Source organism: Mus pahari, chromosome 21 (assembly GCF_900095145.1).
Source record: "Mus pahari chromosome 21, PAHARI_EIJ_v1.1, whole genome shotgun sequence".
Lineage (NCBI taxonomy): Eukaryota > Metazoa > Chordata > Mammalia > Rodentia > Muridae > Mus > Mus pahari.
In genome coordinates, this window is record NC_034610.1 from 34,742,770 (window position 1) to 34,764,078 (window position 21,309).

At 40.9% G+C, this 21,309-nt stretch overlaps 1 protein-coding gene across 1 annotated transcript in view; it reads right to left on the reverse strand.

The window, feature by feature from the left end:
- The window catches only part of Adgb (androglobin), a 133,505-nt gene extending 129,421 nt beyond the window's left edge, over window positions 1-4,084 (reverse strand). Inside the window, exon 1 of the mRNA XM_029533071.1 lies at window positions 4,012-4,084. Coding sequence (XP_029388931.1) covers window positions 4,012-4,084 — 73 coding nt within the window. The remainder of the gene's footprint in view (window positions 1-4,011) is intronic.
- Between the last annotated feature and the right edge of the window lie 17,225 nt (window positions 4,085-21,309).

Below are 21,309 nucleotides of genomic sequence, written 5' to 3' on the forward strand. Positions count from 1 at the left end.
TGGAATAACAAAAAACCTAGGATAGCAAAAACTATTCTCAACAATAAAAGAACCTCTGGGGGAATAACCATGCCTGACCTCAAGCTATATTACAGAGCAATTGTGATAAAAACTGCATGGTACTGGTACAGCAACAGACAGGTAGATCAATACAATAGAACTGAAGACCCAGAAATGAACCCACACCCCTATGGTCACTTGATCTTTGACAAGGGAGCTAAAACCATCCAGTGGAAAAGAAGACATTTTCAACAAATGGTGCTGGCACAACTGGCAGTTATCATGTAGAAGAATGCAAATTGATCCATTCTTATCTCCTTGTACAAAGCTCAAGTCTAAGTGGATCAAAGACCTCCACATAAAACCAGAGACACTGAGATTTATACAGGAGAAAGCAGGGAAAAGCCTCGAAGATATAGGCACAGGGAGATAATTCCTGAACAGAACATCAGTGGCTTGTGCTGTAAGATCAAGAATCAACTCATGGTCCAGGTCAGCCAGGGCTACACAGAGAAACCCTGTCTCGAAAAACAAACAAAAAAACCCAAACAAACAAACAAAAAGAATCAACTCATGGGACCTCTTAAATTGCAAAGCTTCTGTAAGGCAAAAGACACTGTCAATAAGACAAAAAGACCACCAACAGATTGGGAAAGAATTTTTACAAATCCTAAATCGGATAGGGGACTAATATCCAATATATACAAAGAGCTCAAGAAGGTAGACTCCAGAAAATCAAATAACCCCATTAAAAAATGGGGTACAGAGTTGAACAAAGAATTCTCAACTGAGGAATACCGAAGGGCTGGGAAGCACTTGAAAAAATGTTCAACATCCTTAATCATCAGGGGAATGCAAATCAAAACAACCCTTAGATTCCACCTCACACCAGTCAGAATGGCTAAGATNAAAAATTCAGGTGACAGCAGATGCTGGTGAGGATGTGGAGAAAGAGCAACACTTCTCCATTGCTGGTGGGAGTGTAAGCTTGTACAACCACTCTGGAAATCAGTCTGGTGGTTCCTCAGAAAATTGGACATAGTACTACCAAAAGATCTATCAATACCTCTCCTGAACATATACCCAGAAGATGTTCTAACTGGTAATAAATACACATGCTCCAGTATGTTCATAGCAGCCTTGTTTATAATAGCCAGAAGCTGGAAATAACCCAGATGTCCCTCAACAGGGGAATGGATACAGAAAATGTGGTACATTTACACAATGGAGTACTAATCAGCTATTAAAAACAATGAATTTATGAAATTCTTAGGCAAATGGATATATCTGGAGGTATCATCCTGAGTGAGATAGCCCAATCACAAAAGAACTCACTTAATATGCACTCAGTGATAAGTGGATATTAGCCAAGAAACTTAGAATACCCAAGATACAATTTGCAAAACACAAAAAAATCAAAAAGAAGGAAGACCATCGTGTGGATACTTCATTCCTCCCTAGAATAGGGAATAAAATACCCATGGAAGGAGTTACAGAGACAAAGTTTGGAGCTAAGACAAAAACATGGACCATCCAGAGACTACCCCACCCGGGGATGCAACCCTGTAGGTGGAACAATATGAACTAACCAGTACCCCTTGAGCTCATGTCTCTAGCTGCATATGTAGCAGAAGATGGCCTAATCGGCCATTATTGGGAAGAGAGGCTCCTTGGTCTTGAAAACTTTATATGACCCAGCACAGGGGAATGCCAGGGCCGAGAAGTGGGAGTGGGGGATAGGGGAACAGGGGCAGGGGCAGGGTATAGGGAACTTTTGGGATAGCATTTGAAATGTAAATAAAGAAAATATCTAATAAAGAAAAAAGAACAAAAAAGAAATGTAAATGAAGAAAATATCTAATAAAAATTGAAATAAAAAGATAGGATTAGCATGGAGATGAGTCGTGTATCTCTCAATTTGAGAGAGGTTTGATAACTACAAGTTTATCCCCATTACAAATCTAGAAGGTGGCACATTTCTTGTTACTTGAATGAATTTCTTATAGTGCTCTAAATCGTGATCTGAATATGTTATTGGAGGTAGAAAATTTTGTCTCTACTAATATTAAATTTTACCCCACTGTGGACCACCCTTCAAGTCCCGAGTCTTTCAGCATCTCAAAGTGTACACTAACAATTCTAATGGCTTGGGTGAGGAGTGTTGTACATGTGACTACAGTGTACATGCAGAGGCTTGAGGGATCATCCCCTTTGCTGCTCTATCACTCTCTGCTGTGAGAAACAAGTTCTGGTAATTGCAGTTCCCGAGCATTGTATTTTATTAGACTGCTTAGAATTGGCTAAGGTATCAAAATTAAGAATAATGATTCCCGCCAGTTATGCTAATATTCATTATGCTAAATGGTAACCCAAAAGTCAATTAAGTTAAGACTTTAAATATTTTGCTATACCAATGTCCCCACACTTATTTTTGGAGTTAACAACAAAAAAATCCAATCGAATAAGAAAGAAAAACAAAGCAGGGGCGTGTTGGGCCGATATCAATCATATTTTCACAACCTTCAAAAAGAAAAATGCAACATTTGAATCCCACCCATTTGTTCAACTTCATAAATGGGGCTAGGGTGAGCCCTACAAAGATTTCATATGGTTGAGAGAGTAGGAGTGCACACAATAGAAATACCAATGGGATGTAAAACTGACCACTCAGACATACCTACTAGGGAATTTTACCATAGCTGGGTCAGGTGCAACACGGAATGCAACAATGAAGGGTGCCAATAGAAAATCAAGTTGGGAATGGAGAGAGAGAAGGGCTTTAATCAAGTCCCGAAGAACTGAAAAACAAGGTAAGGAACCAAACTAAGAGCTTACCTACTAAGCACACATTAAGAGCCTATCAGGTATTGGTGACCCCAGTAAGCAAAAGCCAGATGTGGCCCCTGTCTGCAGACTGGTGCATAATTTTAGGGTCAAAGGTACTAGGAATGATGACTGTAGCTGGATGGCTGCTTTCAAAATTCTGAAAACTTGTTCTCTTATTTCCTTGTTTTGGATCATGGGTGATCTGATTGATTCTATTGGCTCTGGAACCTGGAGTGGAAAATGATGTCAGATTCTCTAAATTTCTCCCATGGTATTATGAAAGACAATGGCACCAGAATCTAGCTGGACTTTAATCCCTAGTGCTTTGGGAGTGTGTGACACTTGGTTCTGTGCTGGTGAGCCAGCCTCCTGTTTACCATTGGTTCTTCGGTGAAACGGCAGAGAAGGACTTGATTTGCCATGCACTTGACATGCTCTCTTTTAATGCTATGTCAAAACAAGACTTGGCACTTAATATTTAATCAGTGGTCTCAAAAATCTACCCGTAAAATATACTGTCAAAGTACCATTTTTTCCTGTTTTTATAAATCAAACATAATTTATATCAGCAGAATTTGATTCGGATTATAACTATCAAGAAGGAAAGATATCTAGAATACATCAACTCTTCCAAAAGAACTCAGCAGTCCCGGCAAAGGAAGACCCAGCATCTTGCCAGTGCGACCTGTGACTATCACAGGATCCCGACAGACCATGTCTTCTATTTACCATTCAAACACTGATGAAAACTGATTGCGTTAAGGATTTGGGGTTCAGGACTTCCCACCAAGATCCTAAATAGATTTGAGCCTTTAATGTCGATTAGTTATATCCATCATTATTATTTGGGGAAGAGACTTAATTTTTTTTCAAGCCTGGTTAAAAAAAAAATCTGTCGATCGCTGTTATTTATTAATTTAGTCCGTTAAGTATTTTTACCGACTATCGCCATTCTCTGACTACATGAGTTCACAAATGGGAATTTCCAGAGCAGGAAAGCAGCTTTTCTGGAACGGAAGTGGTTCTAGACTGAGGAAGATAAAGAAAAGGCATTTTTAAGACAGGTTCCCTGTAAGGGGAGACAGACACAAACCAACTCCTGGTCTGGGAGGAGGTTCAGCTCTGGGTGGGACAGGCCCCGGGGTGAGGGGAAGGGAAAGCATTGCATGCTAAAGGTCCCTTACTCTTTAGATTTATCTGATCCATGGGCGGAATTGATCCGATGCACTTCTTTCCTTTTAGCTTGTTTGGAAGCCATGCCGGCGGCCCACCCGAGCAGCCTCGAGCAGGGCCCCCAGCAGGGACCGAGCGGCAAGGCCCAAGAGGCTTCCAGCGTCTGCCGTTGCCAGGAGACAGCCAGCAACTTCTGAGAACCGGAAGGCTCCTCCCAGGCCAGCTGGCTGGAGGGCGGGCTCCGGAGTGAAGACATAGCTTAAGAGTTGGTGTCCCGGCAGGAGCTGTGATGGGGGCAAGCGCTGACACTGCAGCTTGTTATGCCTGGATCTGCGGCTCTGAACTTTAGACACAGACTCTCTTCGCTCTTCAACTAAGAGAGTACAGACACTATCATTGTCACACCTCGGGTGTTCTCTTAGCCGAACATAGTTCCTTCAATAAATGCTACTGAGTTTGCCAAAGGCTAACTGACAAGAAAAAAAAAAAGTGTATTTAGGAAGGAATCCATGTTGAGATAAATAAATAGTGTGTCTTTGCGAGGTGAAAGAATTCACATGGTCATGGAGTGGAGGGGTACTAAAAAAAAAAAAAAAAAAAAAAAAAAAAAAAAAAAAAAAAAAAAAAAAAAAAAAAAAACAGCTGGACGTGGGGGAATCTTAGTAAACGCAAGCTCTACCATAGCTTGGGATTGGTGCTCAGCCCGTCTGTGAAGTTATCTTGACTTTGGAACTGATTCTCTTCAATTCTCCTTTTCCCATTTGTTAGCAGGTGATGGTATTATCTACTCTGAGGATAAAAAATGGGTATAAAGTGTTCAGCACAACATGCCAAGACTCCTTATGCACCGTTTGGGAGCAAGCAGATGAAACGAATGAGTATGGCCAACCTGATAAATACGAACCTGTGGATCACCTGCTCAACTAAGAAACTCTTGAACTGGAAAACCACCACTCACAAAGACAAAACAAATTATTGTTTTCAGCCCATTGTAACTTCAAGTCAAATTTGACCTGTGGTCCTGAAGTTTAGAACATATAGGTGACCTTTCACATAAACATGGAAGTACTAAGCATCCTTCAGTAAAATAATTTTGTTCTTGAGAATAAGAATATGATAAGTCTATCATCCAGTTGTAAAGCCGCTTCTTAAAATTAAATCTTTAAACCCTGACAAATGACTGCCCAGCTTTCTCCATCCTGCAGAACCAGGCTGCCAGAGGATTGTAATCTTAATATTATTCAGAGTTACATATGTATAAACAACCACATGACTCCTTCATATTTTATATATAAAATAAATTCAAAGCTAGAAGTGTTAAATTTATGACTACAGAAGCGTACCCCAAATCCTTCCTTTAAACTGGATCTACAGAGAACGGAAGGTCCCCCCCCCCCTTTGTGAGCCAACTTCTAGAATTTTCTTAGAATTCTTCTAAATGAATATAGAGTAAATAAGGAGAAAACAATATTAGCAACAAAGTTTAATGAAGTAATAAGGTATATCACCGTAACTTGTTATAAATGACCCATGTGCAAACATGGCACAGCTTTAAGTGGCTAACCACACAGAAGAGTAAATTTAATTCTGAGCCAGGGATGTCCTTGACATGTTTGACCATGACTGCAAATGCCAAGACCCTCTGAGAAGAAGAAAAATTCTGCAAATCAAAACAATCACATGGCAAACAAATCAAGACAAACATATTTTACTTATAAAGGACCTCAGACCAAGAGGAGCAAAGTGTCTTGCAGGAAGTCACAACACCACACACTGATGCAATGTGGATAAGGATTAAGTCGAGAGAACTGCTTTAAGCCAAGAATATCATGATTTCACTCAGAAACTGTCTCCTAAACATCTATTGCTAGGGTAAAAATACAGAGAATATACAAGAACGAAGTGAGGGGACTCACTAAACAATTTTAAGAAGTATGCTGTTTGGGGAAATGCCTAGCCTGGTGTTCCTCCTTCTGTAAGTAATCTATTGAGAATGCAGCATGTACAGATAGAGCCTGTCTTCATTATGGGGTTAAATCATTGAGCAAGCCACATAAGTAGCATGTGTGTTTCTCTAAACCTTACAATGACATATGCCCTAGGGCAGGAAAGGAGGCTTGGCCTTATAGCTCTGCCTTTCAAGTAAACCCATATGTTTGTAGTTATGATAGATGCAATTTTGGAATAATAGTTAAAATACCAGCTGTGACTTGCCGTGTCTGTTACATGCCATGTTTGGGAAAGGATGCTGGGTCCTTTAGAGGTAACCCCGAATGCAAATTCTGACTCTTGTTCATTGAATGCTCATGGGCCAGATATCTAACTTCCATTTTCTTTATTAGTAACATAGGGAAGAATAGGGATGTGGAGATTGAAGTGGCCACTTCCTGTATCCAGGTGGGGCTTCCAGTAGAGGGAGGGGGACACCAACCCACCCACAAAACTTTCGACCCAGAATGTATCCTGCCTACAAGCTGTTCAGGGATAAAGATAGAGCAGAGATTGAAGGAATGGCCAACCAATGACTGGCCCAACTTGAGACCATCCCATGGGAGAGAGCCAAATGCTGACGAGATATATGATACTCCGCTAGGCTTATAGACAGGAGCCTAGTATTATTGTCTCCTAAGAGACTTCATCCAGCAGCTAATGGAAACAGACGCAGAGACTCACAGTCAAAACACTAGGAGGAGTTCTGGGGAGTCTTGTGGGAAAGTGGGGGATAGGATTGAGGGAGCCTGAGAGATCAAAGACAAGAAGATCCAGAGTCAACTAACCTGGGCCCATAGGGGCTTGTGGAACCTGGAAAGGCAGCCTGTTTTCTGGCTGAGCTGGGTTTAAACCCCAGAGTCCCAGTAGTTCCTGCAAGGGATGAAAGGCGTTTGCCTGCCATGTTTCTGGACACCAGGCTCCTGACAGGAGGCCTCAGCTCTCCATCATTCTGTGGCCATCAGTCGTGTAGGACAATGCCCCAAGCCTCTGGAATTCTGTCTGGACTCCACCCCCACAGTTGCCTGACTACAGCCAGGTTTGTTTCTCCCCACAGTTACCTGGCAACAGGCCTTGCCCACTATAAAAGGGGCTGCTTGCCCCCTCCTCCCTCTCTTACTCTCTCTTGCCCTCTTGCTCCCCCTCTCTCTGCATTCTCTTCCCCCCTCTCTCTTATGTGATCATGGCCTACTCTCTACTCTCTCCCTCTCTCTGTCTCTACTACCCTCTTAGCTCCCCTTCCAAGACCATCCTCCAAGCAAAAGGTATTTAACCCCAGGCCGGTTCTCTCATCACAACTCTTCACCATGACAACAAGCACCTTAAAACCATGGACTGTCTCTTCTCATTGGGATCCACCTTGCTGGAGCAATGGAGCAGTTCTTCCTCTAAAGAGCGGTGCCTAATCTCACGCAAGAGGCCTCTCTGGGTTCTCAGCCACGGTTCCCACCAAAACAAGCTGCCTGCTTAGGATACTCTGCTCCCCTCAGGAACCAGGTGGAGATCTCCGATCTCCTCCTGTCCCTTTCCCTTCGGCCCTGGGCTAGAGCCAGCCCCAGGGTCCCCTAGTCCATTATCAGCTCTTCTGTGACACAGAGGGGTGTCTGCAGTGTCTAAGAGCTAGAACCTGCCATTCCTGGCCTCCGTGTGGCCCAGGGATCCCAAGCTAATTCGGGCAGGTCCACCAGTACTTAAGACTGCACCTCCCCACCACCTGAGCAGGGTCCTGCGGCTTCTTATAGCCCAACGCCCACTCTGTGGCTGCATGGGATGTGTGCAGTTAAACTTCCCATGCCTGCCTCCATGAGCAGCCCTAGCCCTGTGGTGGGCCAGAGTCAGGGACACTATTTTAACCCACAGGGGCTCACAGATACTGAACCGTCAACCAAAAACCATTCACAGACTGGATCTAGGCTTACACATTTGTAGCAGATGCACAGCTTGGTCTTCATGTGGGTCCCCTAACAACTGGAATGGGGGCTGTCTCTGATTCTGTTCCCTGCCTTTGAATCCCCTTCTGCTAAGCTGGCCCTTGTCCAGCCTCAGCGGGAGAGGATTTGCTTAGTCCTACTGTGACTTGATGTGCCAGGGTGGGTTGGTACACACGGGGGAACTTCCCCTTCTGTGATAAATAGCGAAAGCGGTACTAGGGGAAAGGGGAATGTGAGGGTGGGACTGGGGGTTCACTCAGGATGTAAAGTGAATAAGTAAATAAAAATAAGAATAATTCCACAAATGTACTTGACATGTCACAGCCACTCAGGAGGGTGATAATATTACCCCACAGGTAAGGAAACTGCATTGCAGAGGGGACATGGCACAGGCGAGGGGTAGCAGAACACAGCAGGCCATACCTCATCATGCCCTCAGGTTACGCACTGGTCTCATTGCATCATCTAGGTAGTTGCCTTGGGTTTCACTTTAGGGGATTCCAAATTTGCTTTCTGTCAGATATCTTTCAGAGACTGGGAAAAAAGAGAGAGAGTTATTACTATTGCTGCTGCTGTTACTGTTGTTGTAACTGCTGCTGTTCTAACAATAATAATAATAGCAACAATAATGTAATTATTATTATGAAGCATGTAGTTACTGCCCCAGTTAGATTTTTAGAGGGAAGAGAGATTTGACTTGGAGCAGCAGTAGCCCAGCCTCATGAAGTGGTTAGAAAGGTGCACTTCCTTCTATCAACAGAAACAGAGCAGGCCTCTGAGGACCTGCTGAAATGAGGAATCACCTTTGGTACAGACTCTCTCACTGTGACTTTTTTTTTTTTAAATTATTATTACAACAAGCTTCATAGTTTATAATGTAAAGCCATACAGTTTATGTGATTCCAGAAAGCTAGGTGTAAACCCATGGTATTCTTGTTTTGTTTTGTTTCTTCCTTATTTATGTATCAGTTTTTCTTACTAATGGAACTACAAGATCACTCAAAACAGAAATTATCTTATCTTTTCAACATACTCAGTTGGAACTTCCAAAATCCCTAAACTCTTATTGATTGGTTCTCATGACTAATCAGCACTTGCTTCAGGCTTGGCACACACCCAAGAACCTCTACGAGCTCACCTAGAGCATGGAATTACTACCAGCCCATTTTACAGAGAGGGAAAATAAACTGAGGCAAAGTAACTTATTTGAAATCTAAAGCACTCAAGAGCTTGGAAAATGGAGCTAGAATATAATTTTGCTTCACAGTGCAGGTTTATAGGCAACCTACTCCCTTCCTCTTTCAATTAAAAGGAGTTCGTACTCTTTTTAAAGTATTATTATTATTATTATTATTATTATTATTATTATTATTATTTTGTTGCAAAAATCAAGAGAACCCAAAGCATTGGACATACTAAATGAATTTCAGAGAGCTGCATGCCCATCCTTAAATTGAATAAACTGAGGATGTTTTAAAATATTTTTTATCAGTCACAATTTTAATTCAGTCATTTTTCCTAATGCTTAGCCTCCACATTTTCAATGGGTGATTTGGGTCCTATCTGTGTAAAAACCATGTGACCCTACCACAGAATGTTTATTAATCAATGCACTTTAGTTTTAGCATTAGTTATGCTTGAAATGAAATTCTGAATATAGATTCATTTAAATGAGGGAACTAGAAAATACAGTATTAGTCCCTAGCTAAGCACAGTAATGTATGTCTTTAATCCCAGCCTTTAGGAAAGATGGGTTTCTGTGAGTTTGAAGGCAGCTTGGACTGTATAGTAAGTTCAAAGACAGTCAAGCCTACTTAGTTGTGACCCTGATTCAAAACAAGAATAATATAAAAAAATTCTTTTCTCCTAATGATCTTGTGTTGTTTGAATAGATACCCTGCTCCCCTATCCCTATAGATTCATGTGTTTGAATGCTTGACCATAGAGAGTAGCACTGTTAGGAGGTGTGGCCTTACAGAAGGAGGTGTGGCCTTGTAGGAGGAAGTATGACACTGTGTGGGTGGGCTTTGATGTCTGCCATGCTCAGGCTTTGCCCAGTGCGGAGATAGTCTCCTTCTGACTGCCTTTTGTATCAAGGTATAGAATTCTTGGCTTTTCTTGGCTTGTTTACCTGCACATTGCCATCTTTCTTGCCAAGATGATTGATAATGGACTAAACTTCTGAAACTGTAATCCAGCCCCAATTAAATGTTTTGCTTTATAAGAATTGCTTTGGTCATGGTGTCTCTTCACAGCAATGCAAACCCCCAACCAAGACAGACTTTATATAGAACACTTAAAAAGAACATAGTATTTTCAACAACAGCATCACAGGGGGGAAATAAATCTCAGAATCATTTATAGAACCACAGAAACATCCAGTAAAAAACTTACATGATTCACAATGACTGATAGCCAATAAAAACCAGTAGGCAGGAAGATATACTCAATAAGAAACAAAACAATATGGATGATGGAATTAGCAGACAGAATATTACAGTGGTTATCATTCCTGATACCCATATGTTCAAGAACCCAGAAAATAGATCAAGTGTGTTAACTTCAGTTTAGGAACATCTAAAAATTAAAAAAAAATGCAATGTCTATATTGAGAAATACACTGAATAGATGCCAGACAAGACATTAGAGGAACATGGATTACTCCCTCTGAAGGCCCAGAACCAGAAGCCATCCAAAATGAAAGAGAAAAGAAAACACTGCTGAAAAAAATAAAAAATAGAATCCAGGGATAATGCAATAACACCAGTTGCCCCGATGTTTGTGTGGTTAGAACACACAAATAGGCAGAGGCATGATGGATGCTGAGAAACTGAATACATAAAAAGTTATATGAAAAATAATGGTTGAAACTTTCATAAATTTATGAAGATTATAAACCTACAGAACCAAACATTTAAGTGAACCCTAAGCCTAACAAATAGTAAACGCTCTATACTCAGGTTCATTATTAAAATCACATTGTGTAAAACTAATCACAATTAAAGAGAAGCCTCAAAATGAGTTAGATGTGGAAATTTAAGGAAGGTTATTACTGATTTGGGATTGCAGTGTGACGGACAAGCTTGAAGCTGTGGTGAATTAGCACAGGGTATTAGTGGGCAGCATGTACCAAGAGTCATAACATCTCAGACCTATGAAGTTTCTAGGAGCTAGGAGTTATAAAGGCTAAGAAGTTTAGTATCTATTACTACTTTAAAAATATGTGTATAACAGCTGTTTTAAAGTCCTTATCTACTAACTTTACCATCTGTGTTCCTTTCGTGTTAATTTCTATTCATTGATTACTTTTTTATCAATAGTGTATAGTTTGCATTTTATTTGCTGTATTTATGAGATATAACATATATTTTGTTCTGTTTTGGATTTACATGATCTACTATAAATATCATTTTTTGTTACTTTGTGTTTATCTGTAGGTCTTAGTTGGAGATTTAATTGCAGGCATTGTACATTTCTTAAAAGACGAGCAGAATAGGCTCCAGACCCTGAAGAAGCAAACAGAAAATAAACTGGCATTTACAAACGATGTAGTGGATTCTACCAGATAGCCAAAAATTGAGCTTTACGGTAGCCCCAAGTAAGACACTGCCCTAGTTTACTTCTCTCATCCTGTGATAAAAAACAGATCAAGAGAAACTTCGAAAGACTTTGTTTTAGATTATACACGTTAGAGCCCGTCATCCTGAGAACTCACAGCAAGAGATCAAAGCAGGAACCTAGAGGCAGACCTGAAGCAGAGACCATGGGGGAAACTGTTAACAATCTTCCTCCTCGTGGATTGCTCGGCTACCTTTCTAATACAGCCTGGGCCTGATGAAGTTTAGTCTTTTACTATGCATTGCGATGATAAATACCGCCCCCCACCTCAAGGTCTGGTTGACCCTAGGTACGAGGAAATCCTCATATACACCGAAGGGTGCTATGCAACCTTGGCCCCCGAGTTATCCCTGATTGATCAATAAAGGTGCCTACAGCCAATAGCTGGGAAAAGAGGTTCCCAGGGGATTGGGGTCTGAGCAGAGACCACCAAGAGGAGATGAGAGAGAAGGGAGAGAGGAGAAGACATCATGAGGTAGGTGAATGAAAAAATGGCTAAGAAGGCTGGCCAATTGGAGTAAGAGTGACCCAGGTGGAACCTGGCAAGATATATCTTGGGTTTATTGATAGGGAAATAGACAAAATAGCTCAGAGGGTTGATATCTGCCCAGCTCTAGTACTGTTAAGGATTATTATAAATATAAAGGTATTTGGGAACAGAATGATCCAAAGGTGGGGTGGAAACCACCAATTAATTTACACGGTAACATAGGCCTACCTTGTCAAGGGGTGTCAACATTCACAATGGCCAAGACCTTCCTACACAAATTTTCAATGAAGAAAATGTCCCTATGAGTGCCTGCAGGTCAACCTGACAGAGAAATTCTTCAACTGAAACTGACAGACAAGATTAGCTTTCACACCCTCAAGGTGACATGTAAGATGGTATGCATGGAAAGAAGTCCCTTAATGAGCTCAAGACACGTGAGCATTGCGTAAGTGATATTCACAGGGCAGGATGTGCAATGCCCACTCAAATCCTGGCCATGGGGCAGCCCTGGAAAACTATACCAGAAGTAGTGGATAGTAGTAAAAGATGCATCCAGGGGACTGACAGAAAGGAATAAACAGCTGCAAGAATACAAAGATAGACCTCTTCCTTTTCTTACCATGAAAAAAGAAAAAGAATTAAAAGGTCATCACATTAACTTAAAAGATTCGTATAGACAGCTGGGCATGAATAACTTGGCATATGGACTGGGAAATCAGCATACTTGATTCACATTCTGGATGAACCACACAGTGAGCCAGTTAGACTCTGAACTTCTGCTTCTCATCTAAAAACATGGCTGCTGACTTTTTCTCTCATGTTGTTCATTTGCAATGATTGACTCTCTGCTTATGCGTAACAAAGGTGAAATAAAATAAAAAGCAGTTATTCTTCTATGAAACATGATGGCTTAGTCTGTATAAAATTTCTAAAATAAATTACCAAAACTTGAAATTGCAGAGACAAGACTAATAGAATTTTGTGTGTGATGATTTTATATAATTTTAAACATCTTTTAGGAGCTTAAAGATTAACTTAAAGTTTTATAACATGAAGATTAAAAAGAAGAATGAAATTGAATGATTAAGATAAAGCATATTCTCTCCCCTACCAAAGAATCTTAAGATTTCATATCCTGTCAATTTGACTAGAATCCACACTCTTTTTGCTGAATTGCCAGTAATTCTTTACATTTGTGAAATATACAGTTTTTGCTTATCTCATATCTGACACATGCCATTTCTGCATGCACAAGCCCTCCCCCACATACACACACACACACACACATGTACAGAGATTGCCCATAGTGTCAATGTGCATTGATTAAAGGACAATTCAATAAAAGTAAGCTTCCCTTACCAAAAAGTCAGCTTTTTAAAGGTAAAGAATTACATAGGAAGAACACAGCACAGTAACAACATGCTTAGGACCACAAACCCATCCCTCCATTCACTTAATGTATTTATTAAATGCCCACTGTGTCCAGGACCTATTTCCAGGGGATAAGATATGTAAGAAGGTTCCTAATTGGGGGTTTCTGTTGCTGTGAAGAGACACCATGACCACAGCAACTCTTCTAAAGGAAAACATTTAATTGGTGCTAGCATACAGTTCAGAGGTTTAGCCTGTGATCCTCATAGTGGGAAGCCTAGAGGCACACAGGCAGCATGGTGTTGGAGAGGTAGCTGAGCATTCTACATTTGGATTGGCAGTCAGCAGGATGAAGAAATGAGACACCAGGCCTGACTTTAGCTTCTGAGACCTCAAAGCCTGCCCACAGTGATATGCTTTCTCCGGCAAGCCCACACCTATTCCAACAAATGAACAACTATTCCAACAAGGGAACACCTATTCAATCAAGGCTATACCTATTTCAACAAGGCCACACCTTCTAATCTAATAGTGCCACTCTCTATGGACCACTTTTATTCAAACCCCGACAGAATGATTAAAAAAAATCATTTTTGATTGAAAGGTTTGGCCCTCCTGAATTTACACTCCAGTAAAGGAAGACATATTAAATGCATAGTAAATAAATTAATAAATTATGTTTGTTACAAATTAGGTCAGGAAAAAAAAAGAAGAAAGCTAAAAGAAGCATGAAGCATGGAAACTGGGCAGGAAGTTGCTACTTTATACAAAGGGCATAGGAATGGCTGCTCTGATAATGTGACATTTGAAGAGATACCTGACCCATAAGCAAGAGGGAGGGTAAGACACCCAGACCTCTGCAGGCAAAAGCACTCCTTGAGAGGATATCACCAAGTGAAGTTTCTGAGGTAGAAGGGTCCATGCCATGGGCATTCTATGCTTCTCTGGAACCCAGCAGAGGGAAGCATAAAAGGTTAGTTCAGAGGGGTCCGGGGGAGGGGCAGAGCCAATGCCCCTTGTCAAGCTCATTGCATTTATTCTGAGTTGGATAGAAGCAACTAAATTTGGTGCAGTCATTTAGAGATGTTGTTGAAAATAGATACTGGTGGATGAGGAGGAAGCCATGTAAAGCACTTAAAATGCTTTGGGGGTTGTTTAGAGAAAAGCCCCATCAGTGACAGCAGCCTAAACTGTAGAAGAGTATGGTGGTTTGAATGAGAGTGGTCTCCATAGACTCACATAGTTAAATGCTTAATTCCTGGCTAGAGGAACTGTTTAGGAAGGATTAGGCGGTGTGGGACGGACATGTTGGAGGAAGTGGATTACTGGTGGTAGGCTTTAAGGTTTCCCACCGTTCCCAGTTAGCATTTGAGTTCACCTCTTCCTGTCCTTCTTCCTCCCCCACACCCTCTCTCTGCCTCCATCTTGTGGATAACATATTAGCTCTCAGCTGCTACTCCAGTGCCATGTTTGCCTGCCTGCCTCCATGTTCCCCACTCTTCTACCTTTCTGGAGACAAAATTCCCCAAATAAATGATGTCTTTTGTAAAATGCCTTTACAAATGTTGTTTTGTCATAGCAACAAAAACAACTCAGGCAGAGTCTGAGAACTGGCAGACTCCTGGTTCGTCATGAAGACGCTTCCAGCTACTTTGCCTGACAGATTGGTTTTGGTATATGGCACAGAAGAATAAAAGTTGTGGTAGGAATTTGAGTGTAAGTAAGTAACAAAGTGGCACTGCTAATTTCCAAAATAAAGATGGCATAGGAAGCCTGTTTTGGCAGAAAATACAGGGTCTTTGAGGATGTGTTAGAAATGGGTCTGGGGTCTCAACAAAAATGATGGCACAGCCCGAAGCATCTAGGCAAGGTGAAATGTTCTATTTCTGAGGAGGGTGCATAGCCATACCAAATCAAAATAGCAAGCACACATAGCCATGACCCTGCTGGATTTATATTTCTAATGCAGGAGGCTTCTGTGTTTCATTACCTGTGGTCAGAGAGTGGCCTTTCATTCCTGTGTGACTGACTAATTCAAAATGGTGCAATGGCTAAGGGAAGTGGGAACTTTGGGAGCAGGGTGCAAGCTTGGATGTTTGCTTTAATTGAGAAAAGGCTGATCTATAAATTTCTGGAGTTTCCCATATCTCATTTAACACTAGGATAGAGAAGAGAGCACGTTTCATTTGCATTTCCCCGAAGTGTGCTAGATTCATAAAGTAGTTTTCTAAGAACACGGGAAAACACTGGGTAAGTGTGAAAATAGTTGACCAGATTTGTTTGTCTTATTTGCTTGAGTAAAGTTGACCATTTTTAAATGATAGTTCTGGCTAGATGGAATTCCCACTTTGGAACTTTTTAGATTATAACTTCATTGGAAACATGGCCCTAGTGTTCTCCCTCTCCATAGACCAACCCCTACTGTAAAGGAAGCTTTAACTAGAAGAGTGTAAAACTTCACAAGTAACTAAATCTTGAACTGTATAACAAAGTGGGGTGACTACACATTTCAAAAAGGGAAAAGATTTTGTTGAAGCCATTCAGTTACCACTATTAATTCCTTATGTAACACAACAAATATCGTATAACTGCTGTGATCTGGGTGATAGGGTAAGACATATACAGTGACTACTGTCACCTAGAAATCTCTGTCAATTTGGGGTACTAGAAAACAAGCCGGCCAATGCACATCACTGCAGATAACAAAGAATTGTCATGAGGGAAACTGAATCAGAGTAAAGGCAGAGGGTTAAGCAGTTTAAATTTCACACTGGAACATGTTAAAAATAAAGGGGTTTGAGAACAAGATGGAGAAAAGAGTCAGTAAAAACCGCCTAGGATGTTTTGCAAGTTTAAATGAAAGCCAGGCATGGAGGTACATACCTATTATCCCAGCACTCCAGAAGCTGAGGTGGGAGAGTTGTAAATTTGAGGCCAGCTTGGAATATATACCATCTAATTTCTGACCTGTTCTTTAAAAATTAACCTATCTCCTATTGACAGTATCCTTGCCTCAGATCACCAATTTATCTAAGGGAACTTTCAGGGTTTTTTTTTTTTTTAATATATTCTTTGGGTTTTTAAAGACAATACCTGGCTATATAGCCCAGAACAGCTTTCAAAAGTGAAAGACATAAGCCTTAACCACATAGATAAATCGTGAAATCAGTAAACAGAGCAAATGGCAATGTATTATAAAGCTTACTGTGTGCATCAAGGATATTGATGAAAGACAGCCATTGAGATGAATACATAGTTATATTGATGGTGGACAGATACATAGATATATAAATAATAGGTGATTTATCATGGGACTCTGCTCATCTAATTATGGATGTGGAGAAGTCTCATGTGAAGATCTGTCATTTGCAAGTTCAAGAATAAAGAGAGCTGTGGGTGGAGTTGGTTTGAGTTTGAAGGCCTATACACTGGCAAAGAAGAGGGATATGCTGATGTAACTTCCAGAGTCTAAATACCCAATGTTTATGGGTAGAAAAAGATGAAAGCCCCAGCTAAATAGAAACATGGAGAGTAAATTCACTCTTTCTTTCACAGTTCTAACTGTTCCAGTCCTCAATGGATAAGATGAAGAATACCTATTTAGAGAAGGGGCAACTACTTGAGTTGAAGAAATCAAATGCTAAACTCATCAAAAAGCAATCTTAAAGACATACCCAGAAATTGCACTTTGTAATCAAGAATTTCTCCAGGAAAAATATGAAAGGAAAGAGAAGCAGGGAGTAAATAACATATGCAGGAGTGTAACGAAAACGACGAAGGGCTCTCAGCTGCATAGGAAAAGAATGTGAGGACACCACGAACAAGAGAACATGACATCAGGGAATACCTGTGAATTACAGGACTCTATAGGTTGAAATGAGCTCAAAAGACAAAAATTTATTATGTCGGCATATTTGAAAGTATCACCCTCGGTGTGAATTGTTGTTGTTGTTGTTGTTGTTGTTATGATAAAATACCATGACCATAACCAATTTACAAAAGAGTTTATTTTTGGTTATGGTTCCATTAGGCTAGATGTCCACAGAGGTCTCTACAAGCAACGCTAGCTACCAACTGGAGAGTTCAAGTACAGAAGCCCACGGGAGACATTTCTTATTCAAACCACATCTTCTCATTTTTGACTCTTCTGAGTAAAGGGTTATTTTTGAAATCTCTTCTCTATACAGTATTTCTACCATGATTTGTCTCACCTAATTATAGATTAACTTTATGAGTGTCTATGAGCAAAATAGCCCAGTTTACCAAAATCTATCAAATAATCAGCAATGGACTTCTGAAAAAATGAGTAATTTTTTTTTTTTTAGAATTGACAGAAAAGAAATGCACAAGTACTAGAAGGCAAGTTACCAAAAACATGATACTTGTATTTGATCATTGAAATGCTTTCATTCTTGAAATGAGCATATGCTCATTTGATTCAGACGAATCCTTTAGAGTTATTATTCTTTATTCCTTAATTCAGATATTGAGGTCAACCTATGCTAGAATTTTATTCAAAATCACCTAAGGAATATGTTCCCCTTCAAAACCATACATCCTCAGAAGACAGGTCTTCTAACTGAGTGTCCTGCATCTCTTAGATGATGCTTGGAAATCTGCTTTGTCATTCCACCAAGGCACTAGCTTGCATCAAACTTAGTTATTGCATCTTACTCAAAATGCATGTAGCTGTAAGGGTAGACCAGTTTGCACCTGCCATTGATGCATTCAGATCAAATTTTAACAAATATATTCAGACACTGAATTTAAAACTTTAACTCAGCCTATATAGATTCCTCTTTCAGGGTGACTAGGTTTACTGTTTGGGGTGTGCATGTGTAGTGTTGTTTGCTTTAGTTTCTATGCACTTTACATGGTTGTCAGTAAAAGGTTAGAGGCACAACTAACTTCCTGACATTTCTTTGTTCTCATCTTACTGAAAACAAGTGGACTGCCTGAAATTCTAAGTAAAAGTCTTGTCTCTCTCCAGGCTTGAAGTTCAGGGGTGACAGCATTTCCCTGTGTCACACTGGAGTTATTTATAGATGTTCCTTATGCTTTTTGTTCAGAACCAGAGAAATATAAATTTGATACAAGGGGACAGATTAAGTCCAAAGACAATCTTCTCATTTGCAAAATCTTCCCTGAGGAACTTCTCAGGAGACACGAGAAGCCAGACACAATGGTAGAGATAGGTCAAACTGCTCGTTTTTTTTTTTTCTTTTAGTTCATTCTGCCATCTGTTATATTTAGCATTTTCGCACAATTTATTATAGCGATTATGCAAGATGCACATTTTGTTTAGTGATGGCTGCGTGTACAAAGCAGCCAAGTCCTAATAGCTTGAAAGAACCATTCTGTGACTCCTGAGAGTTCTGTGTGTTGACGGAGATCATCTTGGCAGTCCTAATCTTGGGGCCAGGAAGCATCTGTTGGCTCCACCAGGCAGGGACAACAAAGACTCCGAGCCCTGGCAGGGAGTCTTGACCACAGCACTTCCATATGTTCCGTCACAGCTCAGCAGCTGTGTACTGAGGAACAGGACCCCAGAGGTGACAGCACCTGTAGGCAGAAGCAGGGAAGTCTTCTCTTCTCAGCTGGAACTGTCAGTAATTCAGCTCTAGAGTCCAGAGGAAAGTTTGGCTGAAGGAAGAATCAATTCCACTTCTCAAAGGACATAGTTACCATTTATATGATGAATTATCCTGGGAGGGGTTGATACTTGGAGATGGGGTCTTTGGGGGCAGGGATTTATTTCATGAGGTCGTGAGAGTGGTACCTTCAAGATAGATGTAATGCATTAGGAAAAAGGGTCCACCAGAAATGTTCTCCCTTCTTGCTTAATCTTCTCTTCCTGTTTACCCCCTCCCGCCTTCCTGTTCTTTCCCCTTTCCTCCTTCCTTCCATTTTATGTGAAGGAACAGTAAAACAACAGCCACTTTCAATCTGCGAAGAGTCACCAGAATCTGGCAGTCTGAGTACCTCAGTCTTGGGTGCGCTGCTTTCCAGATCTGTGAGAGTTTGTTACCTGTTAGTCTGATTGGCTGAACGGAGTCATTCCCTCCCCTTGCTCTACCCCCAAATTTCTCATCAACAAAGAAAGCTATGGTTCCCAAAAAAATCATCTGTGAGAGTTTGTTATCTGTTAGTCTGACTGGCTGAACTGAGTCATTCCCTCCCCTTGCTCTACCCCCAAATTTCTCATCAACAAACAAAGCTATGGTTCCCCAAAATTCATTTTGGGCTAAACTATTTTCTATGTCTTAAAATTTCCTTACTGTTTATGTCAACAATATTCCAGCTAGATGGCGAAGATGCCGTGGTAATATTCAGATGGTTAGAAACCCATACTGGATCTTGAAACACATCAAGATAGCAGAGTGGGAACTCCCTTTGAGTCTATGAATAATAAGAGTCAGGACAGCATAGGATAGAAGGGTAGACTCTATTAAAACCACAGTAAAAGGAGGACCTTAGCTGTCACCAGAGGTTCTAGGACAGCTAAAGATAGGAGTGCTGGTGAACAAAAAAGAGGATGAATCCTATTTCTCCAGCCCTGTCTGGGGGAGGAGGTAGGGACTTGAAACGCTATGCCCATAATAAACCTATCCATAGGGCAGACCTATAGTTTTCATAAGCATTGAATCCAATGGAGGAATTTGATGTGACAGTAACTCTACCTGTGTGACAGGTCAACACTGGGGAAGCAATCCACTTTGTCATGTTGTCATTCCTTATATTTCAGATCACTATAGCCAGGTGCCATCTGGAGAGAGGACAGAGCTTAAAAATAGGAATCAGTTTGGAAATGTGTTAGAAAATAAGGGGGAGGGGGCTTAAAATAAGAAATGGTCACTAATAAGGGAGCCAGAGGACACAGTCCCAGTCCCTGGATGGCAGCTGTAGACAGAAAGTGGATAGGAAGTAAACACGGTGAAAGGTACCAATAGCAGGAGCTTCCAGTTGTGACGGACAGTGGTCAGTAGCTCTGCTGTATGTTGGCAAGAAACAAATTCCATCACCTGAGGAAGAGCGGGAGGACTTCCATCTCTGAGCCTATGGTCAGTAGTCTGTTTAGTCAGATGCATGCTTAGCTGCTGTGAGGACTGAGAATTCTGGAGTCCACATCTACCAGAACACATGATAAGAGATTTGAAACCAAGACCGGTTCTCCAATAATGGTCTCTGCTCTGTCTGCTTTCTTTATATCAATGCCCTTGGGGGGGGGGTCTCTTGGCGCAGACATTGTAACGGCTCCCTGAGGTATACTAACTGGGAAGTATCCAGAGTGAGAACTTACTAGATGCATAGGCTACAACACTAAGAAAGGCTAACAGAGGTTTCCAGAATGCATAGAAGGGAAGGCTCACAAACTGAATGCAGCCCCAAGGGACAACACATCCTTGACCAGTCTGTGATCAGCACCAGGATGAATGACAGGAAAGACAAGAGACTCCAAGATCCAGTGATGACACATTCACCTGGCCAGCTCCAATTCTAGCGGGCATAGAAGACACATCTCTATCTAACTCTCTCCTCATTTTTTTCTTTCCTCTTACCCTTTGTCCCCGTTTCTCTTTTGGCTGTCTGCTCCTGTCATTTTGGTCTTAGTTTCGTTGTTGATCACTCTTCGTGTATGCATATACTTCATGCTGTTTTCATTACTGGGCAATCTCCTTCTCCCACCATTCTTCATTTCTTCCTTTCTTCTGTGTGAACTGGTCTTTCTGCTTCCCCTGCCATTGCTTCACCCTAATAATTTTAAAATTTTGTGCATTACTCTATTTTGTGAGATTATAATATATTTATGTTATTTCCCCTCTTTTCTTCTGTCTAATATCCACATGTATACCCTTGCTTTCTTTCAAATTCATGTATATATATATATATATATATATATATATATATATA